This window comes from Giraffa tippelskirchi, chromosome 8 (genome assembly GCF_054371585.1).
Source record: "Giraffa tippelskirchi isolate mGirTip1 chromosome 8, T2T-mGirTip1v1.2.pri, whole genome shotgun sequence".
NCBI lineage: Eukaryota > Metazoa > Chordata > Mammalia > Artiodactyla > Giraffidae > Giraffa > Giraffa tippelskirchi.
Window position 1 is genome coordinate 96,926,737 of NC_137282.1, and position 18,784 is coordinate 96,945,520.

Sequence of the window (18,784 nt, forward strand, 5' to 3'; positions counted from 1 at the left end):
ACAGAAATTGCAGGGACTGGAAATAGCAGCAGATGAAAGTTCCCAAGGCAGCCCAGCTGCTGGCCTCCTAGGACTTTACCAGACACGTTTCTCCTGAAATAGCTTCTGAAACAACCAGACTACCATATCCTTCACAAGATGGAGACAATGTGACATAAAAAAGGACTGGATTTAAAGAGTTTAATGGACATTTTGTTAATGTAAATCCAATTTTCTTTACCATAAAGGATGTGGTTGGAACTCCACAGATAGAATAGAATTCATTAAATTGATGTGCAGAGAAACTGTTTTACATTTCTAGGACTGAAGGCACCTTGATTTATTTGAAAGATGTTTATTCTCCAGCAGTTCCCTCTCTGCTCAGTTCTCCTGTTTTTTATGCCTCCCTGGCTAGGTCTGTGTCTATAGCTTGGAGGATTTGGCTACGTTCCACTTCTTAGGTTCATCAACATCCTTCTAGTGATTGATTTAGTGATGACAGGAGGAAAAAGTGTCTTTGGTCTGCCCCTAACATTTAAAGCACTCAGGGCAAGAGTACACCTGGAGGTGTGCATGCACCACGTGTCTAAATATTTAAAAACTAGAAACCAGACTGTGCCCAAAGCCTGGGCAGCTTCCCACTTAGTAGCCCTGCAACCTGTTTCCTGGGACTGAAAGCAAGTGCTCTAGAAGCTACTGGAGGATGCTCCACTGGGGACCAGCCCTGATTCCCAGGAACCAGCAGGGCTATGGTTCTGCTGGGACTCGTAGGAGCTGGGTCCGTGCCCAGCACTCCTGGCAGGTCTCAGGATGGAACTCTGGACTGAGTCAGACTCCTGGACAACTGGAAAGGGCATGTTTCCCTCCACTTCACGTCATTTTTTTCATGAGCTTTTCAAATCATTCTGAGCACTTCTAAAATTGATACCATGGGAACATAAAAGAGGGAAGGAGGTGTGCGGTTATTTGGGGGCAAATCAGATGTGTCAAATAGATAATTTATTGTTTCACTTTAAACAAAAGCAAAGGCAGAGCCTGTGACCCTCTTTTCTCCTCTCCTATCATCTGACACAGTCATACCCCAGGGCTCTTGGTCCCCATTGCCATCTGGCCTGGGGGCTTCTGCGGCCCATTCTTCCTTCTCCTTTAATTGTCCTCAGTCAAGTCAGTTATCAAACATTCAAAAATCTTTCTTGTGGGGCTAAAAAGAGAAAGATGATCTTTGTGTTTTGAGAGGTCTTCTAAAGCACAAGGCACTGTCCCAAGAGTCCACTCACTGCTCTTCCTTACTCAGGCAGGACTTGAAGGTAGGACTAATAAAGTGTCCCCCATGTCAGGTTTGTGTTTCTGTCTGTATATGGTTCTCACTGTGTCTGAGGCTTATGTGTGAGATTTCAAATAAAAGAACAACACCATGTGGTAGACAGAGTAATTCCCCCACACCCTACAAAATATCCATGTCCTAATACCCCAAATGGAAACAGTGACAGACTTTATTTTTTGGGGCTATAAAATCACTGCAGATGGTGACCGCAGCCATGAAATTAAAAGACACTTGCTCCTTGGAAGAAAGGTTATGACCAACCTAGACAGCATATTAAAAAGCAAAGACAATTTTTTGCCAACAAAGATCTGTCTAGGCAAAGCTATGGTTTTTCCAGTAGTCATGTATGGATATGAGAGTTGGACTATAAAGAAAGCTGAGCGCCGAAGAATTGATGCTTTTGAACTGTGGTGTTGGAGAAGACTCTTGAGAATCCCTTGGACTGCAAGGAGATCCAACCAGTCCATCCTAAAGGAAATCTGTCCTGAATATTCACTGGAAGGACTGATGCTGAAGCTGAAACTCCAATACTTTGGCCACCTGATGTGAAGAGCTGACTCATTGGGAAAGACCCTGATACTGGGAAAGATTGAAGGCAGGAGGGGAAGGGGAAGACAGAGGATGAGATGGTTGGATCACTGACTTGATGGACATGAGTTTGAGTAAGCTCTGGGAGTTGGTGATGGACAGGGAAGCCTGGCATGCTGTGGTCCCTGGGGTCACAAAGAGTTGGACATGACTGAGCGACTGCATTGAACTGAATCCCCCAAACACGTGAATATGTTACCTTACCTGGCAAATGAAGTTTTCACTTGTGATTAAGTTCAGGATGTTTGATGGAGGTTATTGTGGATCATCTAGTTACTTTTTTACTTTAAATAGAGCTGCTGTCCAGTATTACTTACGATAACTAGCTCGCTATTGTGTCTGACGTTTTGTGACCCCATGGGCTGTAGCCCACCAGGCTCCTCTATCTATGGAATTCTCCAGGCAAGAATACTTGAGTGGGTTGCCATTTCCTCCTCCAGGGGAATCTTCCTGACCCAGGGATCAAACCCATGTCTCCTGTGGCTCCTGTTGTGGCAGGCAGATTCTTTACCACTGAGCCTCCTAGGAAGACCCATTTAAGTTACAGGTGTACAATAAAGTGATTCACCACTTTTAAAGGTTATACACCATTTATAGTTGTTATGTGGATCATCCAGTTATAAAAAAGAGGGAAGCAGGAGAGACAGAAGAGGAAAATGTGAAGACAGAAGCATAAGCCAGACTGATGCAATTGTTGACTCTGAAGGGAGAAGAGGGCCTTGAGCCCAGGAGTGCAGGTGGCTTCTAGAAGCTGGAAAAAGCAAGAAATGGATTCTCCCTACATTCATTATTCTTTCCTGTAAAATTCCATGGACAGAGGAGCCTGGTGCATTACAGTGTATAGGGTCACAAAGAGTTGGATGTGACTGAAGTGACTTAGCACACTAGAGCCTCTAGAAGCCCTGCCAACCACGTATGTAGATTCCTGACCTCCAGAACTGTATGATAATAAACTCGTGTTAGTTTAAATCACTAAACTGTGGTAATTTGTGGCATCAGCGATGGGAAATGAATACAGTCCCCTTCCAACTCATCCTAATCACCAGTTGCTTCCTCAGATCACAAACTTAACCCAATGACTTAGGGATGCTTTGCTTTTTTTTCCTGATGAACTCAAACCATTTTCCAATTCCCAATAACACACACCATTGCTTCACATTCTTGGACTGGAATTTTGAGAAGTTCCAACATTCTCTGCTGTGTTTTAGGGAGAAACAGAGCCCCTATGTATCAGCTGTACCAGTGAGCCAGGTGGATAGGCATGTGTGCAGGGATTTGAGGTGACGGACCAGCTGTGTGCTTCTGAGGAACTTGCCTTAATTGGGAAACTTGATTAGGTGGTGCAGTGGTAAAGAATCTACTTGCCAGTGCAGGAGACATGGGTTCCATCCCTGGGTTGGGAGGATCCCCTGAAGGAGGGAATGGCAACCCACTCCAGTACTCTTGCCTGAAGAATCCCATAGGCAGATTAGCCTGGTGGGCTACAGTTCATGGGTTGCAGTGAAAGTGAAAGTCTCTCAGTTGTGTCCGACTCTTTGCAACCCCATGGACTGTACAGTCCATGGAATTCTCCAGGCCAGAATACTAGAGTGGGTTGCCTTTCCCTTCTCCAGGGAATCTTCCCAACCCAGGGATTGAACCCAGGTCTCCCGCATTGTGGGCAGATTCTTTACCAGCTGAGCTACAAGGGAAGTCCAAGAACACTGGAGTGGGTAGCCTATTCCTTCTCCAGCGGATCTTCCCAACCCAGGAATTGAACCAGGATTTCCTGCATTGCAGGCAGATTCTTTACCAACTGACTATCAGGGAAGCCCTAATAGCTTCTTTGGGGTTGCAGAGTTGGACACAACTTAGAGACTGAGCACAATTTGTTAACTGTGTGCAGCTCTGTGTGTTGATTCGCTTCTTTCCTGCCCCCATCCCCCAACCCAAGTCTTGACTAAAGCCTCTACGAAGCAGTTCATGTGTGCCATAGCTGTGCTGCAGACTTGCAAGGGGAGTTTAATGACTGTTTTTGCCAAGGTGATAACGGGGAAATGGCCCCTTTGAAGCCAGAGTCGGGGAGGCAACAGTGATAATTAATTTTCCCAGGGGATGCTCACCTGCAGGGAAGAATCCAAAATACTTTTTCTGAGAAAACATGTCGTGGCCATAATGATACCGACCAGGGTTCTTGGTCTTCCCTAATCAATTGGAAATTGACTAGAGGCCAGACAAGAAATTCAGGCCAGGCTTAATGGGGGTCCTGCTGCAGCAGCAGGGAAGGAGAACAAACAACAGGGTCCCTTGCTCACTCACTCCCTGAGGGGGAGTGAGCTTGTTCCTTATGTGGAGTGAGGGTAGGGGTTGTGCCCAGGGGTTGGGCAGAAAGGATGGCTTAGGTGTTTTGCCCACCCCTCCTTAGGTGATGTTGTGTACAAGGGCATGCTCAGTACCCTGCTTTTGCTCCTGACTTCCTGGTTTTGCTCTTCAGAATCTGCAGTTGGGCTTTCTTGGTCTTTTTGTATCTTTTGTCCAGAATTTGCCCCAACTTTCTTTGTATTTTGTAGTTTCAGGAGAGGTGGGTCCAGGTGCAAGCTTTAATACCAAAGGGTCCCAGGTCCCAAGCCTGTCTCAATAAGGGTTAGAATGAAATTCCTTTGCAATGTGAGTGTGCCTCTCTGTGCCAACTACCACTTTTCAACCCCAGGATCTGGGGACATGCAATAACAAAGTGGAACTTAGGAGCTTGGTGGCACTGGGGACTGTCAACCCTAGAAATAGACAGAGGCAGCCTCTGTGGAGTTAGCTTCTTGGCAGGTGAGTCATTGCTCCCATTATACCCAGCCAAGGGCTCAGTTACCTTTACCACGGGTACTGTAACACTTAAACAGCAAACAGCATGTGTTTCTTTTACTATGTCCCACTACAGTCATTAGTGGAACAGATGTTCAGTTGTTCAACAACTGTTTAACACCTTTGTGCCAGAGAAAATGCATAACCCTTTTGGTCTGCCATAAAACAGAAGCAGTTTTAAAAATTGCGTTTCTTATAATGAGTGTAAAATTCTTCTGAAATAACGTGACCCCCTTCACAATGTGACAATTACCATTCATGCCACACACCCAAATCTCAGCAGTTCTATCTGTAAGCACAGGAATCAGTTTTTCAGCACAATCAGAAAGCTGGCTTAAGCCTAGGAAGGAGTTTAGTTATTTAAGTGATACTGGAATTCAAACGTTTATGTTAAAGCCAAGTCGGTTTCTGAGGGTAGTCCAGAAAGTAGGAGTTTGTAATTCACCAACTATCTAACAAATAATGCCACATAGTCGAAAGGAGAGACTGGAAAAGATAGTAAATGATGTTGGAGGTTATGGGAGAGAGTGGCTGCTTTGGTATTGGTGGCAGTTGTGAGAACATGATGACAGACTGAAGGTGGTAATGTGAAGTGGGAGGAGTGTCTGACATGAGAGAACAGAGTTGGGAAGAGAAAGTGGGAAATGGATAGTCCACCCAGAGGTCAGTGTTTTCTATCAGACCCATGTTCCAGAAGTGCTGCTGTCTGGGAACAGTGTGACCAGAGGAAAGGAGCAAAAGCTACATCCACCTTCTCCCATCCACCCTCTTGTTTACCTTCACACAGAACCTTTTTTTTGTGCTACATGGCTCAGGTGGTAAAGAATCTGCCTTCAGTGCAGGAGACCTGGGTTCAATTCCTGGGTTGGAAGATCCCCTGGAGCAGGGGATGGCTTCCAGTATTCTTGACTGGAGAATTCCACGGACAGAGGCACCTAGCAGGCCCCAGTTCATGGGGTCTCAAAGAGTCGGACATAAGTGAGCAACTTTCACTGCCGTTTACCACTTTCAGTTCAGTTCAGGGACCGCAGGGACCACAGCATGCCAGCCTCCCTGTCCATCACCAACTCCTGGAGTTTACCCAAACTCATGTCCATTGAGTCGGTGATGCCATCCAACCATCTCATCCTCTGTCGTCCCCTTCTCCTCCTGCACTCAATCTTTCCCGGCATCAGGGTCTTTTCAAATGAGTTAGCTCTTCGCATCAGGTGGCCAAAGTATTGGAGTTTTAGCTTCAACATCAGTCCTTCCAATGAACACTCAGGACTGATCTCCTTTAGGATGGACTGGTTGGATCTCCTTGCAGTCCAAGGGACTCTCAAGAGTCTTCTCCAACACCACAGTTCAAAAGCATCAATTCTTCGGTGCTCAGCTTTCTTTATAGTCCAACTCTCATATCCATACATGACTACTGGAAAAACCATAGCTTTGACTAGATGGACCTTTGTTGGCAAAGTAACGTCTCTGCTTTTTAATATGCTATATAGGTTGGTCATAACTTTCCTTCCAAGGAATAAGTGTCTTTTAATTTCATGGCTGCAGTCACCATCTGCAGTGATTTTGGAGCCCCCAAAAATAAAGTCAGCCACTGTTTCCACTGTTTCCCCATCTGTTTCCCATGAAATGATGGGACTGGATGCCATGATCTTAGTTTTCTGAACGTTGAGCTTTAAGCCAACTTTTTCACTCTCCTCTTTCACTTTCATCAAGAGGCTCTTTAGTTCTTCTTCACTTTCTGCCATAAGGGTGGTGTCATCTGCATATCTGAGGTTATTGATATTTCTCCAGGCAATCTTGATTCTAGCTTGTGCTTCATCCAGCCCAGCGTTTCTCATGATGTACTCTGCATATAAGTTAAATAAGCAGGGTGACAATATACAGCCTTGACATACTCCTTTTCCTATTTGGAACCCGTCTGTTGTTCCATGTCCAGTTCTAACTGTTGCTTCCTGACCTGCATACAGATTTCTCAAGAGGCAGATCAGGTGGTCTGGTATTCCCATCTCTTTCAGAATTCTCCACAGTTTGTTGTGATCCACACAGTCAAAGGCTTGGCATAGTCAATAAAGCAGAAATAGATGTTTTTCTGGAGCTCTCTTGCTTCACCACTTTAGCTGATTGGAAAATACAAGGTGATTAAAAAGGATTGATAAAGAAAAATTTGCTTTTTATTCAAGAAGTCGGTTCTATAAGCAGATGGTCAAGTGGGATTTGTGAAGAAGCTGTTAGAGTTATGTCCATAAGCCCACAGATGCTCAGCGTGTCCCTCCTCATAACAGAGCACATGTCAGTCCTCTGATCAATCAGCCTCTTTGAGGGAGTCACTACTGATGGCTAGGCTGGCAGCCATGCGTGTTCCTTCATTTCTTCAAGGCACGGAGAAGGGTTGGTTCCAACACCACTTCTTAACCACAGTTAATCTATAACTTGGTAACTGAGTGATACAGTTTTGAGAGTGTTTAGTCTTTCTTGAATAACCCTGTGCAGGGTCTTTGGATGTTCACCTGTTGGTAGGCTACTCTTGCATTCACCTCGTCTGGTCTAGCAGCAATCAGGTTTCAAAACTAAGAGCTAAACCTAGGTGTTTTAGTAACATGCAGTCATTCTAAAAGGGATAGGAGCTCTTGTGAAAAAGAAGTCATTAAATTCTAGAAATACGCATGGCACACATAATTAGAGGAAGCTGCTCAGTTGTTGACAACTTCCATTGTGGTTTCGAGCAAACTGAAAGACTTCACGAACAGGTCTTTTTACTTCTCTGAAATATGTTTGGTATTATTGTGGACTTATTGAAATTCTAAGAAGCTCTTAGTGATTTCATGCTAGCCAGATGAAGAAATGAGAGCATTTTTGTATGTACCCCACATAAGAGAGTAGAGAAGACACCGGGAGTCAGTTTCATTATTCTCTCTTGTATTTCTCATTTTATTATTCCAGCCAGGGACATGGAATGTCTTGATAGATTGAACAGCTGTGTATATTGACACAGAACTGAGAGACAAAATGTGTCCCTGTCTTGAGATTTCTGAGAAAGTATAGCGATGAGATTTATTGAAATCACTTAGCAAATATAAAGAAGTGGAAAGTTTCATTAATCCAAGAGCAATCATTTTTGAAATTGTCTGCACTTAGAGAATTACAATGACAATCTTGATCTGGTTTGAGCACTTTTATGGAAAACTCAAGAGTTTTATATAGTGTCAACCTTCTTTATATAATTTCTCTAGACTTAATTTTTCCTTTCAACTTCAAGAGCTCAGTTGGTTTTGTCACCTAAATTAAAGCCTAGTGATGAGAGCTGAATTATTTCTTAATTTTGTTGGATTTTGATTTTTTTATCGGAGTCTTATTTGTCTTTCTAGAATGATCCTGCATGAAAGTTGCTTCTTTTTACCATTTTTTCTTGAAATAAATCAAGTATAGCTAAATATATTATCTCTCATTATATTAGTTTTGGCAATATATAATGGGTCAATATTAAAAAAATTAAAGAATTAGTGGAAATGCTGACGCTTTATTGAGGGAGGGAGGGTGAATCGTTTGGGTTACCTATTCCCTTAAGACTTGTTAGAATCATATTAAGTTACTTAAGCACATTCCCTGGAATAGCCTGATATTTCATCACATTTGAAAGCATGTGTTTCCTTCCTAAAGTGGTAAGCCTTAATATTGCTGGGGCTGGAAATAAAAATTTCAAATGTCAAAAATTTCTCACATTGTATTTTCAAAGAGAACAGACTTCACTGATGTGAGTGGTTGATGCTTTAAAAGTTCTAAGCAAATGTTCACTTTCAACTGAAATTCTATTCCATCTGCCTAATGAATCCATGTGAAGCACATCACCCTCAAGTTATAGTCATTCTTTCTTTGGTGTGAGGCCTCATCTGAAAACCTGGGAAACGGGTCCCACCAAACAGCACACCAAATACAAAGGATTTAGTAATATTGTAGGTTCCATTCCAATGTGTTTCCCAAGGTCTTGGTGAAAGGTATTACTCCAGGTTTGCTAGGAGAACATAATTAGGTAGCGTGGGAGAGGGAATATTTGATCAACCTAATCGGTTATTCCTATCTTGCAGAATCTTTTGATTCCTTCCTCAGTATTACAGTACGGAATTCCAGCATCTCAACTTCATCTAATAGGGCTCAGCACTTAGTCTAAATTTCCAGCAATTATTGCAGCACACAATTGGAACTGATATCAATTATTGAAGCTATCGCATTAAACGCAACATACTCACTGAGAAAACTCCTAAGTATGACTTCAGCCTGATATAAAACTATGCTTTTCCCTCTTTGGTAGAGAACTCTTTTTATCAGATTTTCCCCTTTACAAGGAGCAAAGCACTCTTTGTAGACAGATTTCCAAGATTTTTGTCTAAAGAGATTAGCAAAATTTCACAATTCCTTTTTTGCAGCTAAGCCCTTTCCTCCAGATTTTTGACTTCAGAAGCAAGTACCCTAGGTCATGTTGGGATCTGACTCTAGGTCTAGAAATAATAGAGGTGACTGTGGAGCCGGGCATGAGAAGAATGGGTGTGCAGGTCATAATGTGTTTGCTCCTTCCCATTGGTTCTTTGTCTTCTCTGTCTTGCTTGGTGCTTTGGCAAACTGATCTCTTGGACTGTGTCACTGAGCACAGTCCAAACTGATCTCTTGGACTGAGCTCCTTTGACCTCTGACTTCTCATTGGTTTAGGTGAATGGGGAACAGAGGATTTTGGGTAGTGAAAGAGGAGAGAGCTCAGAACTTTTCCTTTGCCTTCTTCTTTCTTCTTTTGCCAGGGTCCTGGTTGGGATTGTATTCCTCTATATCCATAGTTTCCAGTGGGTGACCTGCTTCCTGGACAGCTCTCACTGGTTTCAGGCCACATGTCTTTTTTTTCTTGCTCCTTTGGGCTTAGTCGTGATAATGGTTTCTTGCTGTTAGCATGGAATGCCTCATCATTCCTTATTGGCTCCTTAAACCTGCCTCGCTCACTTGCTCGCTCAGTTCGCTTTAGTCATGTCCAATTCTTTGTGATCCCAGGGACTGTAGCCCACCAGGCTCCTCCCTCCATGGGATTCTCCAGGCAAGAATATTGGAGTGGGTTGCCATATCCTCCTCCAGGGGATCTTCCCGACCCAGGGATTGAACCCACCTCTTTTTATGTCTCCTTTATCGGCAGGCAGGTTCTTTACCACTAATGCTACCTTGGAACCTAGACCTTGATAAACAGTTTTAAGATAAATCCTTTTCAGTTAAAACCCTTTAGGTATTCTGTATCTTACCTACAAGGGCCTTAAATGATAAAACTAGCTTTTCCTTTCAAGACACCTCCAACATGTAAGGCTGTTTCATCTGTATTTATGCAACCAAATGGTAAAGGCCTCATCAGATGAGGAAAAGAGGTTGCTATGGCTACAAGGGGGTGTGGCTGCATGTTTGTAGTCTCCTAGTTCTCAAAATCTCCTAAATAGCTCCACTCTAATTTTTGGATCCCATTTTTTCCCATCATTGCTCTACATTTAACATGAATATTCTAGTGAGTCTGTGAATTCAATCAGTGGAGTTTGTTAACTTTTTTAAGGTACTTTAGCCTTATATCTCTAAGAGATAAAAGATTCTTTTAGCTCAGTCTGTGCTTTGAGATGTAGGCCATGATTTGACTCTCTTTTTTGAACTGGCCAGAGCCAGTAAAAGCAGCCATCCACTGCTCTACATGGAATTCCTCACATCCTTTATGTTGTTTCATGACACTGAAAAATTGGTCCCCTACAGCCTTGAAGTCCAAAAGGACTTCATTTTAAGTGGACCCAGGAGATACTTTAATGAGCTCTTTCTCCTGTCTGCCATGAGTTAGAATATTCTCTTTCCTCAATACTAGAGGGATTCTTACTGCTTTCAGCCAGATAACCAATCCTAGATCTGCCCATTTCTTTAAGGGTCTATTACCTACAATTTCATTCTCTGGTATCAAACTATGTTTCAATCAGCATACTTGATTTTAATCAACAGAAATTGCCTTTAAATGGTTTAAGCCAGAAAAGAAATTTTTGGAGGGATGATGAGTAATTCAGATTCCACTTAAAAATGGACAGAAACTAAGTGAAGAGTCTAGAAAATAAGAAAATTAACTAAAGCCATGTCAAAGCAATAGTCTGGTTAGGATTCTACCATGAGATCTTGCCACAGTCATTGATGGCCTCCCAGTGTCACTGAGACTGTGAATAATTTTTCAAAATTTCTCGCATATTTGGGGCACTTTCTCAGATTGCCAGTGTTAAAATCTCAGATTGAAGCATTTGATAGACTTAGTCTAAGCTCTAGCTGTTAGTGAATGAGTATGAGCCTGGACCTGGCCTCCCACTAACATTGGAGGGAGAATTATTGCTGAATTTGTTCAGCTGGTAAAGAACTTGTCTGCCAATACAGGAGATGTAAGAGATGCGGGTTTGATCCCTGGGTTGAGAAGATTTCCTGGAGAAGGAAATGGCAACCCACTCCAATATTCTTGCCTGGAAAATTCCATGGACAGAGGAGACTGGTATGCTACAGTCCACGGGGTTGCAAAGAGTTGGACATGACTGAGCATGCACGCACACACTCAGTTGTTGGTTAGCTAAAAATCAAGACAAAAGCTGAATTAAAAAAAAAGGAAACAATCACTGTTTAATATATAGATCTCGCCTTCTTGACTCTGGATTGTCAGAGTCCCTTTGTGGGGCCAATGTTGGAAGAGCAGTCAAGCATACTTGCTATAATTCTTGGCCACAGTGACTCAAATATGAAAGTAATGATTACTCAAGTTGGTGATGGTTTGAGCATTGTTATGGCATCATTTATGGTCTAAACTCCTCCTCTCCCTTTCCTCCTTTTTCCTAATATCCCAACTGGTCACAAAGCTTTGATGATTTGTATTCCATGCTACCATAGAGATTTGATAATTTTATTTTTTATTATTTGTAATTTTGGCTGATTAGTCAAATCAGTAAGTGATGCTAAGCCATACCTAGTATCAAACACTAATAAAAGAGGCCAGGTAAAAGGGAAGAATGTTCTTGTTATCTTTACTGTCTCTTTTTAAAATTAATATAGTTTCTCTTTCTTTGTCTCAACTGTCGTTTCTCTGAGTCCATCAAAATTTGAAAATCTTACATTTTGTATTTATTCTGCTGCAGATAATTTCTTCTATTTTGATAAAAATTGACTGTTTAGCCAAGGATATAATGTTTTGATTCTAATCATTAAATGAATACCATTTTTTACAATAAGTAGGGGCATGTTTATGATTTATTCTGGCATTTTACTAACTTATTATCTAGAAATTGTAGATTTCACATATCATAAGTTCTTATTACTTGGGTAATTGAAGATTTATAAAAAGCTTGTATTTCTGTGGAAACCTTCCATTTTTGAACTATGAACACTGTGAAGTGCCCTAGAAGATCCCAGTATTGTCACTGGTAAACATAATTTTGTCATCACTGTTGAGGCCAGCTTTTCACTCATGATCCAGCTATGGAAAAAATAAACAATGTTGAGTAGTTACTATTTATCAATTAAAAGAACAGGGAATGATATTTGGGGATGTTCTGAGTGAGTCATAAAGAATATGCAGTGGCCAAGAAGTTAAAATATCTTATTGGCATTTGGCTTTCCATGTTCACCCCTAACCTATAAAATAGTTAAGAAAAACCTCTCTTACTGCAACACCTCCATGAAAGGGACATGAGTGGGAACTTAAATCCTTCTGCTGTGCCTGTGTATCACATCCTCTCCCTTCTTTACCAGACGCTGTTTCGTATGGTATGGGTATAGTTACAAAGGCCTCATTCCCAATCCTAGAGACAACAACTTGGCTTTTGACTTATATGTTGTCAAGTAGCCAATTAAATAAGATTTTCCATTTTTCAAGTGGTGTTAGGATGTTGTCTAGGCAAAATATCTGTCATCCTATCACATTGGCACATCTGTTGACTAGATTTAACTGAATCTAAAACTGTAATATGATTAGAACAGCAGATTTGGAATGACTTGAAACACAAGGCAGGCAGCTTGAGAAGTATCTATTGTTTTTTATTAATTATGGTATTAGCTTTAAAAAAATGACAGTTTGGACAGATCCTTCATATTTAAAGAGGAAGTCTTCAGGTATCAATTAATTTTAATGAGCAGGTTCTCTACTGATATATACACATATATCCCTAAAGACATTCCAAGTATACTTATCAACATCTGGAAGCAGTGTTGGCCAAACCGCATGCTTAGTTCCTAACATCAAAAACCATATTTTGAAAAGAATCTTTTATAAATTCTGGAAGGAAGCTGTGAATAGTTACCAAAAAAGTAGACTTTTCAATATATTCTAATGTCTGAGTTATTAGGGAGTCAGATTTCTGAAACTCAACTCTAGAACAATTTGGAGTTTAGAAAAAATGAGAAAAATATCAGCAAGGACGTGAATAGATTAGAAGAGTTGAATATACTATTGTACTCACTGAAAAACTTCTCTTTCATTCATTCACTCATTCATCCATTCTTCCTTCCTTTTTCTTCTTCTCTTCTTTTTTTAGGCTAAAATTTCAGCAGCTACTTAGCTAGCTCACACTCCAAAAGATGAGGTTGATTGCTTCTTTGATTAATTAGAAGAATGGGAAAATTTTATTGATGAGCAAAAGCTTTTAAGATTCAACTCTGTCGGTTGACATGCATAGGAGAACTGAATAGAAAAGAGAAGAGATAAGGAAGGGATAAAGAAAAAATATGCCTCAGAGGAAAGACAACACAACAAAAGTGGCAGACACTAAAAGACAGGAGCTAAGAACAGAGTGGTAAAAAACAGATAATGCAGAACTGTGACATTTATGATGTATATCAGATTCCACAAATTCACTCGTTTATTCATTCAAACCACATTTATTGGGTTAATCATCTGTGCCTAACATTAGGAGAACCCTGAATGGTTCAAAGGTGGACAAATACTGTCCCATCTCTGTCCTCCAGGTGCTCATTGTTGGGTGAGGGTGGGAGAGGGCAGACACACGTTATAGGTGCGATGATGCTATATGCATGCAAATGATACAGCGGGAGCACAAGGGAGGAATTTAACACTTTTCCTTGGAAAAGGAGGAAGGAAGGCTAGAAAAGACTCTGACAGACTCTGAGCTGAGCCTTAAATGTTACTTCCTTACAGTTTCTGGCAGGTTCCAATGGAGACATTCAAAATAAGAATTAACCACCTACCAACCCTAATAAATAGTGATCATAATGGTGCCTGAACCATCTAAGAAAAGTTTTTATGTTCTGTACAACTTGTGTGTGCCTTAAGACTTAACTCAGTGACTCCATCTATGGTGTCGCACAGAGTCGGACACAACTGAAGCAACTTAGCAGCAGCAGCAGCCATCTATTCTTTGGAGGTGATCTCCTGTTTTGATCACCCGGACTTAAACTGTCCTTATTAGAATTATCACAGGCCATGGACCATGTCTAGTCTATGAAACATCATTAGATCATACTGCTTTCCACTCTACGTAATTTCCCTCAATATTGGATTGTAAATTCCCTAATGTCCTTGAAATACTTTTCTAGTAATTTTTAGCATTTGTTGTTTGTTGTCGTTCAGTCCCTAAGTTGTGTCTGACTCTTTGCAACCCCATGGAATTTACAGTTGCAAAATGAGTGAATCAACGTGGTAAGGCTCTTGACATGCCAAAAGATGATTCTTTTGATTATCTGGAAAATGTAATACTTAGTTTTAGCCTCTTCTCTATAACAGAATTGTGAATGTAAGGCTCAACCTGTGGTCTAGCATGACTTTATCTTACTGTTGAAAAAGAAGCACATCTGAAAGTTAGGGAAGAATTGTAGGTATTGGCTTTGCACCATGTGCACTTTCAGAAGAATATTACCTGTGGTCAGGAAATAACAGTTTTAAGGAGGCTGAGGTGCAACCCCAATCCTAGATTGCTGCTCAGCATGGTTCATCAAGAAAGGGTGGGGACCACTTACAATGGTGTGAAATTCTTCTGGGAAGCCTCTCTCAGTGCTGGGCCATCTGGTGAACCACTGGTGAATAACAAGCCTGGTGAATAACCACTGGTGAATAACCTTATCTGAAAAGATGACACTGATTCTAAAATTTAAAATTGTGAGTGTTTGCTCATTGAATTCATCCATCAGTCAATGTTGATGAGTGGAATATCCAAAGACCTCAGGCTTAAATTTATTTGCATTATGGAATTCATATTTTCAGCTAATGATCCAGGGCTCAATAGTTCTCTCTTTGAGAGCTGCACTTTACATGTCCTAGAAACTTCCTGTGAATGAGGAGATATGTTTCTTCTGATAATTGAGAATGTAGGTCAATGTTTTTGAGAACCACTCTGCAAATGGGAAGTGTTGCAGTGTATAAATTCAAGCTATTATTATTATTGCTATTAACTCTGTCTACTAATTACCTGAAGACCAGTTCATCCACTAAAACTTAAATTTTTAATGCAGACTGCAAGGAATTTATAACCTTATCTACTAGCCCTCTTCTTTTTTTTAAATTTTAATTTCCTTTTAATGTCTACATGGTCAAATGTATGAGGTATAAAATTATATGAATGAATAGGTTACACTTATAAAAAGTGATCCTCTCTGTATGGAGAGAGTAACATGGACACTTACACTACCATATGTAAAATAGATAGCCAATGGGAATTTTCTGTATGATTCAAGGAACCCAAACAGGGGCTTTGTGACAATCTAGAGGGGTGGGATGGGAAGGGAGATGGGAGGGAGGTTCAGAGAGAGGGGACATATGTATACCTATGACTGATTCATGTTGACATTTGGCAGAAAACAACAAAATTCTGTTAAGCAGTTATCCTTCAATTAAAAAAAAAAATAAATTTTAAAAAAGTGATCCTCTCTGGGTCATTCTACATTTCTTTGGGAAGAATTGAGGAAAAAAAAACAGGAAATGTAGTTGTGAATTAATTTTCATTTATTTAAAATTAATTAAAGAAGAAAGGAAACTCAAGTCTTGTAAAATGCCTTTGGAGGTTAATTTTGGTTAAATGAATTAAAAACTGTGTTTTCAAATTAAAGAAAATAAGCAACAGTCAAATTCTCTGAAAATTTTTAAGGAAAAGAAAGCTTAAAGACTCCAATTTAGACATTTAAAACACAAGTATAAGCTTCCCAAACCGAAGGAAAAGAGAAGAAAATTCCTTTTCCTGAGACTGTGATAATGGCTTAATAAGCAACTCACCCCACCAAATATTCTAAAATTTCAGAGAAAAACCCTGAAAAATGCAAATATCTCTGATATTCACTTAATGAGAAGTCACAGAATAGATTGAAATAAATGTGCTAATACTTAAAATTGGTTAAAAATCACCACTGAATTCCTTAAAAATGTTTAGAGAACATAGGAAGACACACAGGTGCTTTGTAAGATGTTGATATCTTAGAGACACTTCATATAAAAAGATATTGCCTGTGACTGGACATAATAAAATAGAATTATTCTAAAATCTTCCAATAATAAAATTGAAATTATTATACTGGTATTAGAATTTATAGTTTACAAAAATGTTGCAGATATGTTTTCCCACAGTGAAATCCTTGATAAGAGAAATATTCAAAATCATGACCTATAGAAATAACTCAAGACATGCTATTATGCTAAGCAATGGAAATAAAATTATTTTTGTCAAACTGTGGCATAATGATGTTAATTAATTTGATATTTCAATTTTCCTCTCTATTTTAAAAGTTAGGCCTTATCTGTAACAGCTTTGCTGTTTTACAAGTATAATGAAGTTTGACAAGTCAGATATTAGAATACACATTTGATCAGCAGAACTCTACTCTGAGCTAAAAATTCAGTTGATTTATAAACAATATTAATGGAATGCTGCTGTTCCATTATGCTTATTTAATAAGGGAAACAAAATAAGGAGTTACCAAAATGGTGACTGTTGGGGAATTAAGAAAGTCACATTAGCTGTTCAGATAGCCAGATTTATCAGTATATTTTAAGATAGATTATTCTATTTCCTCAGTGCTTATATAAATATGAATATCATTGACCCCTATAATTCACTGTCTCTAAACAAAGAAATAAAACAAAACCAAAATTCTAACTAATAAGGCATGTTTGCTAAATACATACACATTTTTTTACAGGTTGTACAGACTGCTATTGTTAAATATTTAAAGCAAGAACTAGTAGTTAAAGATTGAAAATTCTAGTTATCTGTTCTGGAAGGACATTTCTCACTTTACTCCTTGTCATTTATTTTTGTTTAAGCAAGTCCATATTTCTTTGACCCCTAATGGTAAAGAAAATAGAATAGAATATCAGAATTCTCCGGAAGTTGATAGAGGTCAAATATCATTAGCATGGTGGGAGCCCACAATGCTTGGATGGAGATGAGTTTGCTAGTTTACACAATAGCAAGAGTGGAAATTTACCTTGACTCAATTGGAAGTGGATAAAAGCAGTACTAGCACCATGATCTGGTATTGGGGACAATGCCAATGCATTAGTCAGAAACACTTCCTGTGGACGATGGGAGGACCAGCCTCATCGTACTCCTGCTTACTGATCCACATTTGCTGGAACGTGGACAGGCTGGCCAGAATGGAGCCCCCAATCCAAACGGAATACTTCCGCTCTGGGGGAGCTATGATCTTGATTTTCATGGTGCTGGGTGCCAGGGCTACAATTTCCTTCTGCATCCGGTCAGCAATGCCAGGGTACATGGTGCTGCCTCCAGACAGCACGGTGTTGGCATACAGATCCTTGCGAATATCCACATCGCACTTCATGATAGAGTTGAAGGTTGTCTCGTGGATCCCACTGGACTCAATGCCCAGAAAGGAAGGCTGGAAAATGGCTTCTGGACATCGAAAGCGCTCATTCCCAATGGTGATCACCTGCCCATCGGGAAGCTGGTAGCTTCTCTCCAGGGAGGAGGATGCTGCAGTGCTGACCATCTCTTGCTCAAAGTCCAGGGCCACATAACACAGCTTCTCTTTGACATCACGCACAATCTCCCGCTCAGCCGTGGTGGTGAAGCTGTAGCCTCGTTCTGTCAGAATCTTCATGAGGTAATCGGTCAGGTCTCTGCCGGCCAGGTCCAGACGTAGAATGGCATGAGGCAGGGCATAGCCTTCATAGATGGGCACGGTGTGAGTGACCCCATCCCCAGAATCCATCACGATGCCGGTGGTCCGGCCTGAGGCGTAGAGGGACAGCACAGCCTGGATGGCCACGTACATGGCAGGTGTGTTGAAAGCCTCGAACATGATCTGAGTCATCTTCTCCCGGTTGATCTTGGGGTTGAGGGGTGCCTCAGTGAGGAGGATGGGATGCTCATCTGGAGCCACACGGAGTTCATTGTAGAAGGTGTGGTGCCAGATCTTCTCCATGTCGTCCCAGTTGGTGACCACTCCATGCTCAATGGGATACTTCAGGGTCAGGATGCCTCTCTTGCTCTGGGCCTCATCCCCCACGTAGCAGTCCTTCTGGCCCATGCCTACCATGACCCCCTGGTGCCGGGGACGCCCCACCATGGAGGGGAACACAGCCCTGGGGGCATCATCACCGCCAAAGCCTGCCTTGCACATCCCTGACCCGTTATCCACCACCAAGGCAGACAGCTCGTCATCACTCATGGTCCTGTCCAGAATCTTCCAGATGGGTGAACAGAAGATAAATACAAAGACCAGACTCTGGTGTGCAAGAGAGAGAATGAACAGGCTGACAACTCTTCAGAGCTGCCTGCAGAGAGGGGAACCTGTACTGTGATGATAGGTATTTAAAGGTACACACTGGCGCCTCTCATGTCCTATCCCACCAGTTCTCAGCATTTCTGGGTGGGGTTGCCTTTGAGGTATTAATAATTATGATGATGCAAATCATTAGTAGACCTTCCTTCATAAGGGGAAAATTGGCTACCAAGTGGCTGAATCTCAGGTTACTATAATTAGGCAACCCACACATGGCTGTCAGCTTGCTTTGGTGCAGTGTCTGGATAACTATGATGATGCAATAGGGCATATAAATGCAAGATGAAA

General features: G+C 41.1%; 1 protein-coding gene and 1 long non-coding RNA gene across 4 annotated transcripts in view; one reads left to right on the forward strand and one right to left on the reverse strand.

Annotated features, from left to right (window-relative positions):
- LOC145516587 (uncharacterized) overlaps positions 1–18,784 on the forward strand; it is a 588,280-nt gene that overhangs the window by 125,633 nt on the left and 443,863 nt on the right. The window lies entirely within an intron of this gene.
- ACTBL2 (actin beta like 2) lies at positions 17,252–18,382 on the reverse strand. Of its 3 annotated transcripts, none has more exons than XM_081517728.1 (2): positions 18,254–18,382; positions 17,252–18,127 (listed from the first exon to the last, which is right to left on the reverse strand). In XM_081517728.1, the coding sequence occupies exons 1-2, from the start codon at positions 18,380–18,382 to the stop codon at positions 17,252–17,254; spliced, it is 1,005 nt and encodes a 334-aa protein (XP_081373854.1). The 3 variants fall into 3 exon arrangements, with proteins under 3 accessions (XP_081373854.1, XP_081373855.1, XP_081373853.1); XM_081517729.1 differs by lacking the exon at positions 18,254–18,382 and having other exon boundaries at positions 17,252–17,931; positions 18,072–18,187; XM_081517727.1 differs by having other exon boundaries at positions 17,252–18,382.

Bases quoted from the DNA above. Each gene is read 5' to 3' on its own strand.
- ACTBL2 (XM_081517727.1), bottom strand. From the start codon at position 18,382: ATGAGTGATGACGAGCTGTCTGCCTTGGTGGTGGATAACGGGTCAGGG.